General features: G+C 42.3%; 3 protein-coding genes across 10 annotated transcripts in view; 1 reads left to right on the forward strand and 2 right to left on the reverse strand.

The window, feature by feature from the left end:
* RB1 (RB transcriptional corepressor 1) overlaps positions 1-20213 on the reverse strand; it is a 179503-nt gene that overhangs the window by 130505 nt on the left and 28785 nt on the right. The gene's annotated exons all lie outside the window — the stretch shown is intronic.
* On the reverse strand, positions 4138-8900 carry LIG4 (DNA ligase 4). 3 transcript variants are annotated; one of them, XM_082231916.1, is made up of 2 exons: positions 8688-8900; positions 4138-7660 (listed from the first exon to the last, which is right to left on the reverse strand). In XM_082231916.1, exons 1-2 carry the CDS (start codon positions 8792-8794, stop codon positions 4915-4917), a joined length of 2853 nt encoding a protein of 950 aa, XP_082088042.1. In that variant the 5' UTR covers positions 8795-8900; the 3' UTR covers positions 4138-4914. The 3 variants fall into 3 exon arrangements, with proteins under 3 accessions (XP_082088042.1, XP_082088043.1, XP_082088044.1); XM_082231917.1 differs by having other exon boundaries at positions 8361-8785; XM_082231918.1 differs by having other exon boundaries at positions 4138-7968; positions 8361-8785.
* ABHD13 (abhydrolase domain containing 13) lies at positions 8812-13357 on the forward strand. Of its 6 annotated transcripts, none has more exons than XM_082209042.1 (2): positions 8812-8952; positions 12169-13357. In XM_082209042.1, the coding sequence occupies exon 2, from the start codon at positions 12204-12206 to the stop codon at positions 13215-13217; it is 1014 nt and encodes a 337-aa protein (XP_082065168.1). In that variant the 5' UTR covers positions 8812-8952; positions 12169-12203; the 3' UTR covers positions 13218-13357. The 6 variants fall into 6 exon arrangements, with proteins under 6 accessions (XP_082065168.1, XP_082065172.1, XP_082065171.1 ...); XM_082209046.1 differs by lacking the exon at positions 8812-8952 and adding an exon at positions 8977-9097; XM_082209045.1 differs by lacking the exon at positions 8812-8952 and adding an exon at positions 8977-9048.

The raw sequence follows: 20213 nt of genomic DNA on the forward strand, positions 1-20213 counted from the left end.
ACAGGTAACAGCCGTGGAGACATCCAGCCCCGCCTGGTTGGGACAGGTCCAAATGGTGCAGTCCAGTAGGATGATGAACCAAAGACTCCCTATGGCTGGATTGGGTGCTCTATGTGGGTGAAGGTCTGGTGGGGGGATTGTTTATTTCTTAGTGTAAGGTTTTTATTGCTGTTTAAGAAGGCTTACTATTTGAGGGGGGTGGGGTTTGTTGCTGTTTGAGGTTTTCCTATTTTGTTCAAATAAAAACCTATTTTCCATCATATTGTCTACGAAAGATCATTTAAAGAACCTGCAGTGTTAACTGGCAAAACAAGCAGAGAGTCCTTGAAGACCAAAGAAAGAAATGACAATTTCGTACCTGTTTGGTCTGGCTTTATTTGTAAGGAGGAACATGGCCAAGAAACCCCCCCTGGCCTATGAAAGAATATGGCTGATATAGTAACTCAGGACATTTGAATACTTGGATTTTTTCCCCTTAAAATAATAGGCTTCATGTTGTGTAACCTTGCCTTTGTTCCTCCATAAAGTACAGAAGCTGGACACCACCCTCACTTTCTGCTGAGGTGTGGCCCTGGCTTGGAAAGGAAGCTTAGCATGCATTTTTCTACTGGCCTGCAATTTCCCCTTCAATATTCCAAATAATCAAAATTCTACCATTTATTAATGGGTGGCGCCCCTCCCCCCCCGCACATCTATAACAATAGTTCTAGTCTTCACATACCTGTGCTTTATTTTAACTTTATTTTAGGTCTATAATTGTATATGGACTATATTTAATGTCACCAGGTTGGTGTATTTTGGTGTATTCAGTGGTGTACTTTGCAGAATCTTATACAACCAGAGGAGGGTTGCGTGAGGAGACATCTATTTTGGGGATGGGAGAGGTGGCTTTGCAGACAAGGGGTGGCATAACTGGGCTTTGTAATAAACGAAAAATCTGCCCTTATTCCCTTATGGGGGACACGAGCCCTTACAGAGTCCTTTGTAGGTTCCCCATTGGTCGGAGGAAAAAACAGAGGCCAACCAGAGAATTCTGAGAAGCAAAGCAGCTTGTAAGCCTGATCTTTATTGAACTGTTGCAACAGGGTACTCCCCTCACACGCAGGAGAAGGAGGAGGACCCAGAACCAAGGTGTGTCCACCCTTATATACACATTTTAAATTGCCCACCTTGGAGTCAAAGACCACCCCTAGAAACATCATACCTACATCACAGAAGGGGTGTAGCTCAAGACCCTCCCTCCCAGATACATCATACCTACATCACAGAAAGGACGGGCTAAGGCAGAAATCTGAGCGGGTTGTTTACCTGTCTGGCAAGTTACCTGTTAATGTTTACTGGGTTGATACCCTGGGGAGCCTGGCCAGTCTTTTGTAATGATAAGTACTTAGTTCCTGAGCCAAGTCACAGGCTCACCCTATTCATACACAGACATACCCTTAAGACAGGATTTGTGAAGAAAAAGACAATGGGGAGGCTCTTCCATTGGACCTTGCAGAGAAAACACCTGGTCAGCCTGGGAGTCAAAATGGCTTAATGGCTGCTCTCCTGTGCAGCTTCAGACATGTGGCCTATATATCTATGTACGTGTTTGCTTGGTACATTTATGAACCTTTTTTGTCGTTGTTTAGTCGTTTAGTCATGTCCGACTCTTTGTGACCCCCTGGACCAGAGCATGCCAGGCACTCCTGTCTTCCACTGCCTCCCGCAGTTTGGTCAGACTCATGTTTGTAGCTTCGAGAACACTGTCCAACCATCTCGTCCTCTGTCGTCCCCTTCTCCTTGTGCCCTCAATCCTTCCCAACATCAGGGTCTTTTCCAGGGAGTCTTCTCTTCTCATGAGGTGGCCAAAGTACTGGAGCCTCAGCTTCAGGATCTGTCCTTCCAGTGAGAACTCAGGGCTGATTTCCTTAAGAATGGATAGGTTTGATCTTCTTGCACAGTCTATGGGACTTTATTATATACATAAGACCTTTATTTATTTATTTCAGCTTATAAGGTTGGAGCCTGTTTCCCCACAGGGGAGCCACAGAAAGAATGTAGTTGATCAAGGGAGCCGGGGACTCAAAAAGGTTTAAAACTGGCCTAGAGGAAAGTCACTAACTTTTAGTGATTCTGCCAGTCTCTGCTTCCTCCCTCTGCATTTGTAATATAAGGGGTAACAAGGCTGGTTTGCAATACAGGGGTTTAAGTGCTGAAAAAAATGCTGATTGTTTTTTTTTACCCACACCAATTCTAACAATTGTAAGTGACATGTGCTATCGTAAAATATGCATTTATTTCTGTTTGTGAGAATGAGGGGGGAAGCATCTTTTAAAAACAATTAATTGGCAGGATTAATCTAAACACTCCTTACGGAACTTCAGTAACACTCCGCCTCCCTACTCTGCAATGAACAAGCATTTTCTCAAGGCTGCTGCCCCATTATTGGCAAGCCTGGAGTGTCAATCTTTGGAGGGGAGGGAGGGCTCACCTTTCTAAGCAGCTAATATGTTACAAGCAAGTTTGGGTGAGCACACAAATGCCAATTTTTATGACTTCAAAAACGGGACAAATTGGGGGTCAAACAGGACAGGAGACTCCATGCCCCCTAAACAGGACTATCCTGATTTTAAGGAATGGGTGACAACCCTAGTTGCAAGGATCCTTTCTGACATGCATTTTGTATTATTTCATGTGGCCAGGCAGGTAGGGAGGAAGAGTTGAGTTTTTGTGACCTTCTCTCTCCCCGTGCTACTTTTACAAATATATTATGGATTGGGCTGTGTCGAGCTGGTGAGATGCACACACGAGGCTGACTTGAGAGTTGCTGCTGTTGGGGCAGCTGCCTTTGGGTGCCCTCTCTCTGCCACAGGATTAGGCCAGGGAAGGATTAGCCCACTGTTCTCCACAAATCCCACCCGCCAAGGGAGAAGCCACATCTGCCGGCTGTCAGAAGCCAGGGAACAGCTTCACCTGCTGGGCAGCAGCCTGAAGGCGCAGAAGGCAAAGTGACTCCACCGGCTGCTGATCAGCCTTCTGGCTCCAGCTTTCTTTTTAAAAAAGGATAGTGTTTTTGAGAAACATAGTGTGTCAAGTACAAGGGGCAACTCTGGACTGTTGGATTGACTAGTGTCCTAGTCCTGTGCTGTCAGCCACGGCAGAGCTTAGTGGAGGGAGAATCAACCTCAAGGGGCTACTTGCCTAGAGGCAGAGTCCAAGGTCCAGAGTATCTCAGTTCACGTAGTCAGACAATCCAAGGGTCAAGAAAGCCAAGCGTCCAAGCCGAAGTAACGAGAAGCAAGGTCCAGCCAGGAACAACGAATGTTGTTTCCAGCAACTGAGGCTGGAAACTCTGCTTACAAAAGCTGGAGCTTTCTGCTGCTGCTGCTCAGCAGGTGAAGAAGATTCCTGGTCCTGGAACCCTGCCTCCCGCTGCCCCCTCCTCAGCTCGCTCACTGACACTATCCCTCGCACTGAGACCTGACATGGCCAAACCAAGCCGTGAAATGTGGCAAATAAACAAACAATGCATGTATGACATTTTATTGAAGGGGGGGGGGAATATAAATGGGAAATATAAATACAATGCAAGAAAGGGTATGTGTTGGTGTATTTTAGTTGGTATGTGGCCTAAAATATCAAACCTTTTTCCACACTTGATCTGGAATGAAAGAAGACAGCAATACTGTACTACTGTCTTCCCCTTTGGCTTCAAAACCTATGATTATGTCACCTAGTAGAAAATATAAAAATGTTTGGATAGCAAAGACTCTTCAACATTAGTATTGTCAGCATCCAAAATATATCAAAAAGTGTTTCTAGTATACTTGAAATACATCAGAAAGTACTCTCAGCAAGTCTTTCTGATTTCAAAATCAGAAGCAGTTTTTTTTTAAAAAAGTATTTTATTTGTATAGTTATTTACAGAACTTTCTTTCAAAGGATGAATGCCCCGATTTAATTTTTTCAGACTTTTAAATTCAAATTATAATCCGCAAACTGCAATCCTGTGACCCCAGAAATATATCCCAAGAGTCCGAGGAAACATCAGAGCTCCCTGTCCATCGATGATGGAGAAATAAAATGTCAGATCCACCACACAACAGTTATGGAAACATCTAACAGCTTTTGAAGCTCCAACACTGGTAAGGGCCCCACCGTTTCGCCTAAAGATTTTCCCAGTGGGAGGAAAATGGTTATTTATAAAAACATCCGTTAAAAGAACACGATTGCAAGATCACTTATCCACCTTCATTTCTTTCCTGCCAGGAAGAGCAGAGTTGGAGAAGGCAGTTCAACCCCCTTCTGTACCACCTCTGTAGGACTGAAGTCTAAAAATACCTATGAGGGACAAGCCACAGGCTGCCACGGTGGAGACGCCTGGATCCTCACTGGCAGCTGTGCCAGCAGAGCTCTACAGTGACTAGATGAGGCTTCCTCAACCTCGGCCCTCCAGATGTTGTGAGACTACAATTCCCATCATCCCTGACCACTGGTCCTGCTAGCTCGGGATCATGGGAGTTGTAGGCCAAAAAACATCTGGAGGGCCAAGGCTGAGGAAGCCTGGACTAGATCCACAGTACTGGAGGTGGTTACACTTGCTTGGTTTATAGTCCTATTGGGTTTGACTAAATTACTTCAGGTCCACTTTCTCCAGTTTAACTCATTTGCAAGTTGGGTTTATGTTTAACAAATATTTGACCAAAGCAGCTATATAAATGTGCTAGCCGCAGCTCAATAAAATGGAGGATTGTTTTTTAAAAAACTAACCTAATTTTCAGCACCATTCCTGAAAGCTTTTCTTCCATGTTCATACTTGTGAAACTTTATCTACAAACTTCAAAATGAAGTATTAAAAGGAGCCTGGCAGAATTCATTAAATAGATAAATGAAGTTAATCAAAGTAATTATTTTCCTATTAAATAAAATGATTTAAATTAAGTAAACATTTTCATTTTGTAACTTGCCAGTCTTTATAGAATCCTTTACCCACTGCTCAGACAAAATTTTAAACTTCCTCTTGAACGTTCTTCTCAGTGTCTTTATCTCCTTCAAATGAGCATGATCTCCACTGATTACATGGGACACACCCTCTTCAAGCTGCTGAACCACTTTTGCTCCATGAAATCGAAGTATCAGCGCAGTTAATAGTTTTGTTTGTTTAATCCTAGCACCTGAATTACTCAATTCATCAGAAGGATCCACGTAAATCGTGTGCTGCCTGAACATACTTAGTGGAGAGCTTTCCCATGAATAACGTGCTTCTATGTCAGCAATTGCATCCTGAGAGATCTCTGCCTGAAAGTTATTCATTCTTGAGAACACCTTCTTTAGTTTGGCAATATCAGTATCACCTGTGTAACTATCACCATAGCAGTCATATTCACAGGCAAAATGTTGTTTTGTTTCTGGAGACATGTGAATCATGAAATCAAGCTGCCAGGGTACAAATGTTTTGGATTGAAAGCACTGTAAAAGCCATTCCGCTCTCACAACATCATACTTGTCAGAAGAAATAATATTTTTCACTCTGACATTCTCAATTCCTGCAATCACACAATAGGTGTCCAAACCAGGATTCTGGACTATGCTGCCACCATATTCCGCTATTTTACTTTCCAGCTGATATTTTGAATATTTTTGTGTCCCTGTCATAACACAAAACTCAACATCTTCAAATATACTGGAAATCTGGTTTACATTTGAAAGATCAGGAGCTTTAAAATGATCTATTAAACCAATTTTTTTTTTAATCTTGGGCACAGTTTTACGTTTCTTTCCTTGTGGCTCATCATTATCTATATCAAAGTGCTTAGTCGCTAGCTTTCCACAAGCTTTACCTCTGAGTTGCTCTAGAATGTCAAGAGTCATACAATCATGCCATTCTTTATCTTCTCTTATCCTCTCAATACGAGGGAAACGTAATGTATAATCAGTTTTGTACATATCACTGCTCACAATCTCTGCTGCTTTAATCTGGACGATGACTGAATTACAAGGCTCAATATAGACTTCAGGCTTCTCAGTTCCACACAAGATATTTAAAGGAGGATCTCTTTTACGATAAGGTTTCCAATATTTGGCTAATTTCAAGCCAAGATCATAAAGTTCTTTCATAGTGTAACCAGAACCAACACGACAAATGGAGTGGAACACTGATGGTTTTTCACCAGGCGGAGGAGTCTCAGCAACTGCACATAAAAAATGTGACATCATGCCACCACGAAGACCTTTTCCCCAGTAGCCCCCAACAATTAAAAGGTCTAGTTCATCCATTAGTCCACTAACATACTCTGGTTTGATCTTGAACCATCCTTCCCCACGTTTGTCCGGCTTGTAAATTGACATGGGATCTTTTACCACAATTCCTTCTTCTCTGTTATCTATTGCTTCATTTAGAGAATCTATTACTTCTTTCTGAGTGTTAGCTTGATTTTTAGGAACAAACTGCAAACGACCTTTTATTGGTGTAAATATCTCATTCAGTTTCTCATATCTTTTGCTCAACATCTCATGACCCAATTTTTGGTTATTAACCATTAGAACATCAAACACACAGAAGCATGTCTGTAATTCTGAATCATCCGACATCTTTTTGATGTCAAATTTGCTACCCTTCTGTACAAAGTTCTGTGTGGTGGGATTGTAGGCCATCATTTCACCATCCAGAATGCAGTTCTGAATATTATTGTTGAAGATATTATGAATATATGGAGTCAATGAACCTTCCAAGGGAGAAGCTCCAAACTGCTGAGTATAATCATACCCATTTCGGGAAAAATACTTGTAAACATCTCCATCTTTGTGCATCTGCATTCGCTCACCATCTAATTTGGTTTCTATGTAAAAACTCTGGTTGTTCATTTGTTTTTCAATTTGTTGTATATCAGCAATAGCAGCAAGCATCGGTTTAAAGGCAGAAAATAATGTAATAGAAACATCACTAAGAAATACAGAAGGATTGTGTAACTGTCTACAGACTTTCTCCAAATCAGTTGTAACATTGTGCAACTCTGAAGCATCAGGATGAAAGATGGAAAGTAAGGTTTGCTGGCTGACACCAAGTTTCAAATCTTTTATGATCATCCTGATCAACCATTTCTGTTCAAGTGCTGAACTCTGAGTTATTAACTGAAGAAGGCTCTTCTTGACCAGATCCCTCCTTTTGGCAGCATTATTATTAGAAATGGAATCTAAAATATCGTTCACTTGTTTTATGGTCAGTTGACCTTTCCTGGGACACCTTTGCTTCAACACAAAATAGGCAATCATAGCAAAGTCTCCAGCATCTCCCCGTGAGCCAGTAGGTGTTCGATAATTTAAGAGTTTTAAAGCATCTTTTCCATCTTTGGGTAAATTTAAGAGCTCAATATACAGCTTAGCAAGCATGGTTTCTTTAATTCCATAAGCCATCCTTTCTCTTTCCAACTGTGGAAGAATAAGCCTCATTGCTGGATAAAAAGAATCTGTTACATCTTTTTCATTTTTATGAAGAGCATCATGATATTTCCTCCAGGAATCTAAAAACTCCTTGAAATTCTTGGTTTTCTCAGGTCGGGATTTGCATTTTTGTATTCGTTCTAATGTTGAACAGAGATCTTCAAAAGGAACTTGTGATGCCACAGTTAGTTGGGAAGGAGAACAGGAAGTAGAGATGGAAGACATCTTGAGTATTTCACTACAAAAAGAAAGAAAATGGCAAGTTTGTTTTCAAATAGTACAACTCCCACCTTATTCCTGCTTTTCCTTGAATTAGCAACAGCTCTACATTTAAAATGAATTAAAATCTCAGTTTTATTACACAACGTTAGGTCCAGTCATGGATGACCCTGGGGTTGCGTGCTCATCTCGCTCTTTAGTTTAGAAAAATGGTAAGATGATACATGCATCATTTTATTTGTATGCCATCTATGCATGATGTGGTGATAGCTGTGGAGGGATTTAGGAAGTTTTTCTCTTCTCATAACTCAGGGCCACCCTGTGAAGCTGAATGTTGGAAAGAAAAGCAAAAAAAGTACTTTTTCACACAGTGCACAACTAAACTATGGAATTCATTCCTACAAGACATAACGCTGACCACCAAATCTGATGGCTTTAAAAGAGCATTAGATAAATCCATGGAGCCATAATGGGAATGTTCTACCCCCCCCCCCCAGTAAGATGCAATTTGCCTCTTCATGCTAGCTGCTGTGAATCGCAAGTGAGGAGAGAGAGGGCTGTTGCTCTCATCTCCTGTGTGGGCATTTCTTCCACAGCGTTAGCCACTGAGAGAACAGGTGCTGGACTTGAGGGGTCAGTGGTCTGGTCTTGCAATGGAGTGGCCGAAAGAGGAGACAGCAAGAGACACACATGAAAAACGAGAGAAAGAAGTATCTCACCGTCTGGATAGGTCGTATTTCCAGGTTCACACTGGAGAACAACGTTGAAATATCTTTCGTTTTAGCATGTGGGAGGAGCACGACGTCGCAGGCGCCGGTACAGAAACCACATGTTGACGTGGCTGCCGCTGCCCGCAGGTGTGTCCAGGCCCCTTCGGGGGTCCCTGCGGCGAAGGCGACCCAGCAAGAGCAGCCCGGGGGCTTCTCCTCCCACGTCCAGCCCTGGCCTGAGGCGCCGGAAGGTCTGCCTGGCACGCAGAGGGGAGAGACCCCGCGGAGCCGCGGCCGGCCTGCTGGGCCCAGGGCTCTGGCTCCCTTCCTTCTCACCTCGACCAGCCTCCGCGGGGCTCCTCCTCGTCCCCCTCCGCCGCTCGCACAGAGACCAAAGCACAGCCTGACAGGAAGAGCGCCGGCGGCCTTTCTGCTCTGCGCATGCGCGGAACCTCGCCTGTTCTCGCGGTGTTTCCTTCTTCCTTCCTCCACCACCACCAGGCGCTTCCCTGATAGGCTCCGTCGCGGCGCTCGTTGGGAACCTTTGCCCTTCGAACTCTGACCCGGAAGCGTTGCCGTCCGTGCCGGTTTCCCGGAAGTGGTGAGTGGGCGAGGAGCTTCCCGGCCGGGGGGCGGGGAGGACGACGGAGGAGGCGGGAGCGGGGCGCGGGCATGTCCCGCCCGGGACCGCGATGAGGTGGGCGCCTCGGGGCTCCATCCGCCCGAGCGGAGCAGCGGAGGCTCAGGTAGGGGCGGCCGGGGAGCCGCGGGACTCTCTTCTCTGCCCTGCGCTCCTCGCGGAGGGCGGCCTCGTCCCCCGCCTGCCCTGCGCCAGCGCCCGGGAGCTCTCGCTTTCCGCCCCGCAGCAGGTAGCGAAGCGCGGCTTACCTGGCGCTTCCTGGGCAGGGCGGCGGCGGCGGCTCTCGGTGCTGCAGGAAGGCCCTTTCTCGCGGCTGACCCCTGCCTCGGCCCCTCGCGAGCGAAAGCTCCCTCCTGCCCAGAGCCCACATCCCGCGTCCTGGTCTCGCACCAAAGGCCCGCGCCCTTCGAGGGCAGCGCAGCCCGGCGCCGTCGGTTCTGACCGGTTGCCGCTCTCTCTCTGGCCTCGCTGCGTGAAGATCTGCCGGCAGCCTCATTACCTATCTCTAAATGACCTTCTTTGGAATCTAGCCCTGCTGAGTTTGTATAGTATCTGAAATAAGTGTGCTTCGCAGTTCCAGTTTATTTCACTGGGATTTGCTTCGATGTGAGTATGTTCACGGTGGTAGAATGGCTTTGTGCATGTTTACCTGGAAGTCCTGATTTTTCCAAGTAATAATGCATGTAGCCTCCACTCTATTAGAAGGCAAAAGTTTGGCTCTGTGGTGTCATTCCAGAAGCTTTGGTGATAGCCACAGTAGAAATCCAGGAAAGCTGTCTGGGTAATATATTAAAACCATTATTTAATAGCCTAAAAACTTGCTTGTGAAAAATCACATCATTCTGGGAGCATCACTCTGGGATGCATAGTTGAGTTTGTGAGTTCTCTTTTGTATGTGAACACTGCAGCCTGTAATGCCCTATTAAAAAAGCAACTCTTAACTGGAAATTAATAAGAATGATGTCTGATACAAGATGTTTCCCAAAGCTGCAATTATTTGATAAATTTAACAGTTAGTAATGTAGCCTCATTCCTGTTTTTCAAAATTACGGTAACAATTATGATAGTGAGGCAATACTGGCTAATACACTTCCTTTTGTAACTTGGCACACCATTGTTACTCCTTTAAGTGCTGTATGTCCTGTTTCTGGATATGAAGGCCTAACAATACAGTATTCACTTGAAATGGAGCAATTACAGCTACAGCATATACAGTATTCCAAATGTGGCTGAATCGTATATTTTGTGTGTGTGTGGCTATGGACCTAAAGGACTATGGAACTTCCCATGAGTGGTGGTGCAGGTGACTGTCTCTGCAAGCTTTTAAGTAAGCATTAGTCTATTTCAGATGGCTTTTGCCTAACATATGCTGTAATCCTATTTGCTTTAACCAGGTAGCTTAGCAGGTTTTAAGTGGTGGTTTTGCTGGTTTGATGAGTTGTTTTATTATTATAGGTTTAAATTTTCTGGTATTGTATATTCTGCTGCCAACACTACTATTAACTCAAATCAATGTCGCTCCTGGCCTTTTGAGCATCAAAGTGTCTTTGATGCTACACTGTTCAAAATGGGGTGACCAACTGTGGTCATGGATGGGATGGAAGGGGGTGACTAGAAGAGCATGAGGGAGATGCAAGCAGGGCCCCCCTAGAAGCAGGGAGTTTGAGTGATCAAAAGAGGTCAGGAGAAGGAGGGCCTTCCAGGACGGGCTTAGAGACGGAGAGTCACAGTGTGAGTGCCAACTTAAAAGGAGTCGGAGGTTGGCCCTGCTACACAGCAGCAAAACAGTCTCAGTCCTGCTGCCTTGCCTCCCCCTCTGCCACCCCACTCAAAAAGAGTCCTGCACATTGCTGAGCAACGGGCCAGGCAGGCCCAATGCAAACTTCGTCCTCTTGGGAGAGATTTAGAGTGAAAGGCTAGAGGTGGGAAGCTCGGAGCTAGTGGTCAGTTTCAGCAATGTTGTTTTAGCTGGATTAAGATGAACCAGAGGAATCTGCTGTGTTATTTTCTGTTAATAAGGAGCTACCGTATTTTTTGCACCATAACACTCACTTTTTCCCTCCTAAAAAGTAAGGGGAAATGTCTGTGCGTGTTATGGAGGGAATGCCTACGGGTGGCATGCCTACGGATTTTCTTCCTCTAAAAACTACGTGCGTGTTATGGTCGGGTGCATGTTATAGAGCGAAAAATACGGTAATTGCATTCTGTGCCTTTCATGTATGTGCCTGCCCTGTGGTTGGCCTGGATTGTTGATAGCTCCTTGACAGATGTTCACAAATTTATAAAGATACAGGTTTGGGAAACTACCCCCTCTAAATGACATATTTTGCACACAAAATTTATTTCATCTTCAGCTGAATCCCCTAGCTTGTCGTTAATTGCTTTACAAAGATCCATAAAATCTAACAACATTGTTTTAGGTAGTCCTATATTTTTATTTTATTGGTCCTCAGTTACCATGCACCTGTGTTACTTTATCCTATTATTCTGAATGGCTTTAGTTTGAAGCATTTAGGCATTTTGTGTATTGTCTATATCAGTGACCACTGGTCCTGTTAGCTAGGGATGATGGGAGTTGTAGTCCCAAAACAGCTGGAGGGCCGAGTTTGGCCACCACTGGTCTATATGATGCTAGCTGGGATCCAGAGCCTCATTATGTGAAGGCACATCTGTTTCTAACAGTTTCTCTTGATTCCCTAATCCTGCTCTGCACTCCCAGACATACTGTACTGTTTGTGAGGGTAGTAGCTGCTGTGGGGGGCATAACGACTGGTAGGGGTGTTTGAAAGATGCTAATCAAATTGTACTTAGTGATTGTATTTAGAAAAGTGTCATTTAAGCAGCTCCAGAATTTTTTCTGCTTTTGCTATTGAGCTTTGGAGTTATTTCTTGTAGAAGGTCATCTCCCCACTTTATTACACGTTATGCTCTCTGAAGAAATACTAATGGCATTGATTACACACAGTATTCTAGATCTAGATTTCCTTCCCCCAACTGTATTTCAATTTATTTTGAAAGCCCACGCGTCTTTTTATTTATTTAAATTATTTATTTAAATTTATTTTGGAGCCCACGCGTCTTTTGCACTACATAAATTATAGGTATGAATTACCTTATACATTTGTTGTCCCTTTTAAAAGTTGTTTTTAAAGAAGCTTATTTATTTTCTTTTTTCAGGCTTCATATGGACTAAAGATTCATTGACTACTATAATGGAAAAATCATGGATGCTTTGGACTTTCATTGAAAAGTGGCTCCTTGCATTGGTCTCATGGTCCTGGGGCCTCTGCCGTATCTCTCTCTTACCTTTGATAGTAACTTTTCATTTGTATGGAGGCATGATATTACCTCTGTTAATATTTGTATCTATTGCAGGTATATTATATAAATTCCAGGATGTGTTGCTTTATTTCCCAGAGCAACCTGCTTCATCACGACTCTATGTCCCCATGCCTACTGGCATCCCACATGAAAATATCTTCATCAAAACCAAAGATGGTGTGTTGCTCAATCTAATTCTTCTCAGAAACACAGGAGACAATTCCTCATATTCACCTACTATCATTTACTTTCATGGAAATGCAGGAAACATTGGTCACAGACTACCCAATGCTTTGCTGATGCTGGTAAACCTGAAAGTAAACTTATTGCTGGTTGACTATAGAGGCTATGGAAAAAGTGAAGGAGAAGCAAGCGAGGATGGCATCTACTTAGATTCTGAGGCTGTGCTAGACTATGTGATGACTAGATCTGATCTTGACAAGACAAAAATTTTTCTCTTTGGACGATCCTTGGGGGGAGCAGTTGCTATTCGCCTAGCATCTGAGAATTCCCATAGGATTTCTGCCATCATCGTGGAGAACACATTCCTTAGTATCCCGCATATGGCCAGCACTCTGTTTTCTTTCTTTCCGATGAGGTACCTTCCCTTGTGGTGCTATAAAAACAAGTTCCTCTCCTATCGAAAAATATCTCAGTGCAGAATGCCTTCACTCTTCATCTCTGGGCTTGCTGACCAGCTGATTCCTCCAGTTATGATGAAGCAGCTTTATGAGCTTTCCCCTGCTCGGACTAAGAGATTGGCAATATTTCCAGATGGAACTCATAATGACACTTGGCAGTGCCAAGGCTACTTCACAGCACTTGAACAATTCATCAAAGAAGTTGCAAAGAGTTATTCCCCTGAAGAAATGGCAAAAATGTCATCTAATGTAACAATAATATAACTAACTCCAGTCTTTCTCTCTGATACAACTGCATTGTACCTGGATTTGTAGAAAGTGATAAAGAATGACAATTTTTAAAGTGTGTACTCTGTCTTGTACTTATCTAAAGAGCAAAATTAAACATGGAGAGATCCAATAAATTATGAGCCAGATAGTTTTTACACTTAGCGTTATAAATAAGTGATGCTTTTGATAAAATTAATCTTAATTTCCATTTCTTAGATTAAGACACATTAATAAACTTATTGGTAAAAATTAAGTTAACCGTTGGGGAGATCTGATGTGGTGCAAGAGGAATCCACTTGTGCAATGGGACTTCTTTCCTTTGTAGCGCCCCCCCCCCCAATTTTGCTCCAGAGGATTATAGGATGCTTCATAGAGCAGGGTGCGATGGGGCAGGGAGAAGAGAAACCGGAAGTTCTGTGGTACAAGAAGATTTCTGTTGTGCAGGCAGACAGACATTATTGGATGTTGCCCACTGGTTTTAAGAGAAGAACAGAGCTGTTGCATGCAGTGTATGTTTTGGTTGCATAGGTAACCATGATTAGCGACACACACTATAGCTAAAGCTTCGGGATGCATGATAAACCCCTGAACTCTTTTGTTATGCATCTCAGATTGTGTAGTGTGCTTAATATTATAAGTAGCACTAATGGCCCCCTGGGCTCCTCTGGGAGGAAAGGCAGGGTAGGAATTTTAAAAATTATGGAAGTACACTCTATTCAGTATGACATGGCTGCATTCATTGCTTATTACATCCACATGCAGGATGAATGGAGAAAATATGCATTTAAAGTTAATGATATATTAGTGTTGATATTCTCATCCAGTCATGAAGACGGGCTGACTAGTGTTCATGTTGCTATGTTTGCTATCCTTATACTGGAAGGTTTGCTGCCCTTAGCGCTTGTGCATTTTGCCTCTTGTGCTTGTTCCCCTAGAAGCCATGAGTGCTAAATGCATCAAACCTAAAGTCAGGTTGGAATATTGCTTTCTACTTAAACAACAATATGGCAATTGGGAGAAGTTGGACTACAGGGAAAGGGTTTTTTAAAAATCTACTGTCTAACATTTACTTCTGCTTTTCATATCAAACTCTTTAACTATTTTAAAACATTTAATTAAAAAGTTTTCTTGTAGGGGAATTGGTTTTCTTTCATTGCAGCATGGTTGTCATTTTCTAAACATTGTTGACAGATGTCATGTAACATGAATAAAACTGAAAATATTTTGGTTATTAAAGGCCAGAATCATAGGTGTACTTCTCAGGAAATAAGTCCCACCAAACAACAGGACTTCCTCATGAAAATATACTTGGGATTGAGCTATTAAGAGGGCCAGACTAAGTGATGAAGACGGTATTAAATAATGAGTTTGATATTGAGTATACTTTACAAAATCAAATTACTTATTCTATTAGGATATCTAGCATGTGTGTGTGTTGTTTTATTTTTACTTTATAAACAATTCATTTATTGCAAAAAACTTAGTTTTTTATTTTCCGAGAAAGAGAAAAAACAGTTTACCCATTTATAGTGCTCCAGAATCTTACAGAATGCAATTTTAACCACTCATTTTTTAAGATGTAGTAAAATCAAACAGTCAGTTTTGAAACTGGTTGTGCTTGTTTGAAAAGCGCATAAATAAAGGTATTATGCATATGCTTGTGCAGGAAGTGGAAAACTAATGGGTAATACTTAATTGTTAGTCATACTCAGGGTAGACACACTGGTATCAGTGGACTGAAATTACTTAAATCCATTGATTTCAGTGAGTCTGCTGAGTATGACTAACATTGGATATTGCCCCTTAGAACCAATATTGAGTATCTCTTTGAGGACATTTTCTTTCTGTTTTTCCTCTATCTTCTCTGACATAATTTTTTCCTGCTTAGTCTTCTTCCAACATCTCATTCATCATTCTATTAACATTTATTACATGACACAGAAACTGCAAATAAACTCTTAAATAATTTGATATATTTCAGCAACTACAGCATTTGTACTTTGCCATTCTTTTTGTGGTATGCTATTTTAGCTTCATCAGTTTTGGAAACATGCCTCTATTAGTGTTCACAGAAAGTAAATTAATCCTTATACAAAACCTTCAGCATTAGCATGCAATAGCATACTGTAGGATGTAGATCATACCATCCACAGTTGTAGAAAGCGTGAAGTTAAAACAGTGCAGGAATGCTGCAATGACACCCTAGACGACAATGATCAGTATATTATTGGCCTGAGTATTGCTTTGGAAGAGAATCTTACAGTAATTATTAATCTTATAGCATTTGTTGTAGATATATCCCTTTCCCCTCATCTTTTTATAATGATATGTGTATTTGCTATGTGCACTTTGACTTTGCGTGGAGCTCATCAACTTGTAGAAAAAATATAGGTTACATTATCTTTTATATAAGAGCAACTGAACAGCCTTTTGTGGGACAGTAAATCAGCCGAGACTTGAGCTTCGAATTTTGCCTCTGAAATCTGTGGTACTTTCCAGAAAGATTAGCAATGGTCTAGTTTTGAATGGAGAAGGATTCATTGACTCCCCAGTTATGCCTGAAGAGATAAGAGAAGCTTATGCTTTCAAGTAAGTACTTGTGCAGAGCTGGAGTATGATGCTTATATGAAATTTGTGCTTGTTTTCACAATGGGTATTTCCATAGGAACTGTATAAAGCCCCTTTCTATTTCAGATGTCCCCCCCCCCTCAGGAAGGTCAGGCTTTTAAATATTATAGCACAAGCTTATTGGGTCCAATTGTAATGACAGGTGTATTGTTTTGAATACATTTTTATCTTTGATAATTCAGCAAAAAAATCTGGATTAATTTATGGGACCAATTGAGGGTCTGTACTCAAGGGTTTGTGCATTGTGGCACAAGGTGATACTGAAATCAGAGTAAGGATATTTAAATGTCCTTTTGGTGCTCTTATTTATTTGCTAAGGTTAAATACCCTAACTTCTGCTTTGGCAGATCCACAAAATAAAGGCTACTGAAATTTCAGTAAAATTCAATTAGAAAATAAGTATGGGGAAACATCTATAGATTTTTGTTGTTTGTGTAATTTTTTGCAAATGACACAAAACTTTATGGTAGAACTCTTGCCAAAAAAAATAAAAATTGCTGCATGCAATAGAATTAAAGATACTTGTGGGTTCAATTTTGAATGTTTCACTTAGATCAAAACAAAAATTAAAACTGCAGCCATATGTATTTTCACTTAAAGTAAATATTGTTGAGTTCTGTGAGATTTGCTTATAAGTAAACATGTTTAGGGCCAGACTGTTGGTATATGTGTGTTTTCTACAGATTAAAAACAATACTTGTCATTTCATATTTTTAGACATGCATTTAATTAAGCACTTTCATTTTCATTTTAATGTTTTTTTTTACAATAGTAGATTGATTTTCCTTTTACATAACCTCTATTTTTATGTACTAACATATGCAATAAATTGATAACACCTACAATTGCTAATAGCCTTTTCTGTGTGTTTGTTTTGAGTATAATTATCTGTCAATTTCCTGTAGTTTCAAAATGTAGAATAAGCCATCAGTTGGGCAGCAGTGGAAAATAGCAGTTGATTGATTTTTGGTGTAGTAAGCTTATCCTTTTTTGGGCCAGGGCATCAGAATTGTTTTCAGATAGATTCTTCTTCCTTACTTCAATATGTTGTAACATGGCATATTAATACGATTACTATTTCACATCCTGCAGTTTCTCTTGTTATGCTGCTGCCTAATCCTGGCACCTGAATATTTCACTTTTGAATGGTGATGATTTCAAAAGGCAAACACAGGAGCCAAACTCCGGGAATCAACTCTTTGGGCTTCAAGCTCCCAGGCTTTCTTCCCACCACCCACTCCTTAATTTGGAGGTGGGGAGTGAATTGAAGAAGTTGAAGTTGACCTGGAAAGGAGAAAAAGGGCCGGGCATTCATCAAAATTGCACAAATTCTCAGGAAGCACTCAGGATGCTGGTAGTAACAGCAGAACCAACACTATGTTGCTACTGCTGCAATCTGCTTAGAGAACAACTCCATGCAGTCACAGTGGCAAAGACTGAAAAAAATGAATGCTGATCTTGTCAAGTGCAGAGGCCCTGTGTAGTTTGCTGGCTCCCCTCCCCCCTCCGTGCCATTGCAAATTATTGTGAGGGGCAGGCATAGAAAAATGCTACAAAGGTGCATCAAGTTGATGGGCTCCTGGTTCACCACCTGTATTCTATGACAGCAGAGGCCTCCTCCTCTCCCCTTTTAGAATGAAAGCCGGAAATTCAGGCCAGTTATTAGCCCTAAGAGATCCAAGCAAACCCTAGAAAATTGGGTCTTATGGCAACCCTTATTTTTCTAGTCAAGAAATATGGATCTAGTTCTTTTACTCCGAAAGACTACTAACAGATACAGTTCTAATATACTTTCTTTGTATAAGAAGCGAACATTAAGAGGATTGTCATCCTGTAGATGGCAGTGTTTCAATTGAATTATTAGTAGTATTGGTATTAGAAGACTGTCAGGAAGTTGCTACTAGCACAGAATACAGTTTCTATGTTGATGAGGGGGGCACCACAATGGGGCTGTGTGCCACAAGTCCTGAGACCGATGGAGAGAGAGCCAGTGAGCTACCAGACCCAATTCAATGTGTTAGCAGTGTTAGAAACTCAGATACGCAAGGCACCAAATGACTCCTTAAGCCAAGGTTGTAGTCCCCAAACAGAATGTCTAGAACTTGGAGAACTTTAAAGAAGAAAAGTCACTTTATCCAGGGACAGTCCACATAAAGACCTTTTCCTACCTCTTTTTCTTAATGGTGACATGGACCATTCATAACATAATAATATTCTTCACAACTGTGAGCAGGGCAGTGGGGTGGGGTAAGTGAAGACAAACTACAATCAACTACAGTGGTGCCTCGCAAGACGAAAAGAATCCATTCTGTGATTCTCTTCGTCTAGCAGTTTTTTCGTCTTGCGAAGCAAGCACATTGACGGATTAGCGCTATTAGCGGCTTTTAGCGACTTATCTGCTGATTGGATCAGCTGATAAGCGGCTTAGAAAAAGGGGGGGAGGAAAAAAAAAACCCGCAGGAACTCGCAAGGCATTGTCGTCTTGCGAAGCAAGCCCATAGGAAATTCGTTTTGCGAAGCACCTCCAAAACGGAAAACTCTTTCGTCTAGCGAGTTTTCCGTCTTGCGAGGCATTCGTCTTGCGGGGCACCACTGTATAACGTTGTTCACTGCTCCTGCTCAAGCATTTTGGTTCCTGAAATCCATTCTGATTGTGCAGATACGATATAATGGATAGAATTCTACAGGATGTAGTATTAGTGTGTGAAAACAGCCAAGATCCATGATCCCCAGGCATGTACCGCCAGATGGTGGAGATGTCAGGCGCTATACTGGCCCCCAGGCATCTTCACTTGGTCGCAAGTGGCAGATAGTCAGGTGCAAAATGTGCCTGGCTAATTTCAAACACTGGGTACTAGTGTACAAAATCTTAAACAAGTTGGGATCAACCTCCTTTGTTATGTTCAGAATTATTTTTTGTTTGTGTAGTATACAGTTACACAAGCAGTGTTAGCTATAACCAACAATGAATATTTTAAATAGTATTCATAAGAGAGTCTATTTTGGAAAGTATCCGTGAGATATCTGAGCCTGCATTTTGCCAATGAAGTGACCTGTTTGATGGTTGCCAGACTCAGTTGATTCGTAGGATATGGATGTTATTTCTTATTTCGAATAAGTAAACTTCAGATCAGCCTTGGCTTAACTTTGCCACAAAGTGCTTGTACAGGGAGTCGTTCTGAGTGACTTTTACACCTTGCCTCCGGTGTGTAGCTGCTGCCTTTGGAGCCTGCACATCAGAGACAGGTTGTAATAGTCACTCAAATCTATGCCCTGCATGAGGACCGTGCAGCGAACTGTCACCAGATCTGCCACCAGTTGTGGGGGCACCTGGTTGCAATGTCAGAGGTCAGTGCCGGAGCCACCGCATCAAATGAAATGTCTGCGCTGAGGGGGAAAGAGCTGGCCAGTGGGCGGGCAACTTGGGCAGGTACAGTGCGGGGCCCAGCCTAGCCCCAAAGGCCTGGCCCACGTGTGGCTTGCCTCCCCGCAGGGTGTCTGTTGCTGGGCCACCTCCCCCACAGCCCCCGTCACCCTACATTGCTTAGCAATGGGCCAGCAATAAAGCCAGCATGGCTTTCTCAAAAATAAGTCATGCCAGACATGTGTGTATGGGGAATGCTCTCAATATACTATAGTGTGTCTTGATTTCAGTAAAAAAAAAAAGACCAAGTCCCCCATGATATTCTTCTGGAGAAGCTGAGAAAATGTGAGCTAGATGATGTAACTATGAGGTGGATTTGGCTGGTTGACTGACCAAACCAAGAAATTCCTCACCAATGGATCCTTGTTATCCTGGTAAAAAGTGACAAGTGTGGGTGCTGCAGGGTTCTGTCCTGGCCCCATTGTTGAGCAACATATTTATAATGGACTTGGATGGAGGAATAGTGGGAGATGCTCATCAAATTTGCTGATGACACCAGTCTGAGAGGGGTAGCTAATACCACAGAAGATAGTATCAGGATTCAATATAATCTTTATGGATCAGAGATCACTGCCCAAACTAACAAAATTAATTTCAATAGGGACAAATGTAAAGTTCTACACTTAGCTAGGAATAGCCAGGTGCACAAATATAGGATAGGGGATAGCTGGCTTGCTAGTAGTGCATGTGAAAAGGATCTAGGGATCTTAATAGACCATAAGCTTAACAAGAGTGACCTAATCAAGGGAAGTAATAGTCCCACACTATTCTACCTTGGTCGGGCCACACCTGGTAGTCCTATGTCCAGTTCTGGGCACCACAGTTTACAAAGGGTATTGACAACTTTGGAGGTGGGCAACCAAGATGATAAGGTGCTTGGAAACCATGTCTTATGAGGAATGGTTGAGAAATTTGGGTATGTTTAGCCTGGAAAATAG

This window comes from Podarcis vaucheri, assembly GCF_965113315.1.
Source record: "Podarcis vaucheri genome assembly, chromosome: 1".
NCBI lineage: Eukaryota > Metazoa > Chordata > Lepidosauria > Squamata > Lacertidae > Podarcis > Podarcis vaucheri.

Excerpts from the sequence above, each read along its gene's own strand:
- LIG4 (XM_082231916.1), bottom strand. The coding sequence starts at position 8,794 with ATGCGCAGAGCAGAAAGGCCGCCGGCGCTCTTCCTGTCAGGCTGTGCT. Across the intron at positions 7,661-8,687 it reads CCCCGCGGAGGCTGGTCGAG|TGAAATACTCAAGATGTCTT; the intron begins GTGAGAAGGAAG and ends TTCTTTTTGTAG.
- ABHD13 (XM_082209041.1), top strand. The coding sequence starts at position 10,267 with ATGGAACTTCCCATGAGTGGTGGTGCAGGTGACTGTCTCTGCAAGCTT. Across the intron at positions 10,319-12,168 it reads CTGTCTCTGCAAGCTTTTAA|GCTTCATATGGACTAAAGAT; the intron begins GTAAGCATTAGT and ends TTCTTTTTTCAG.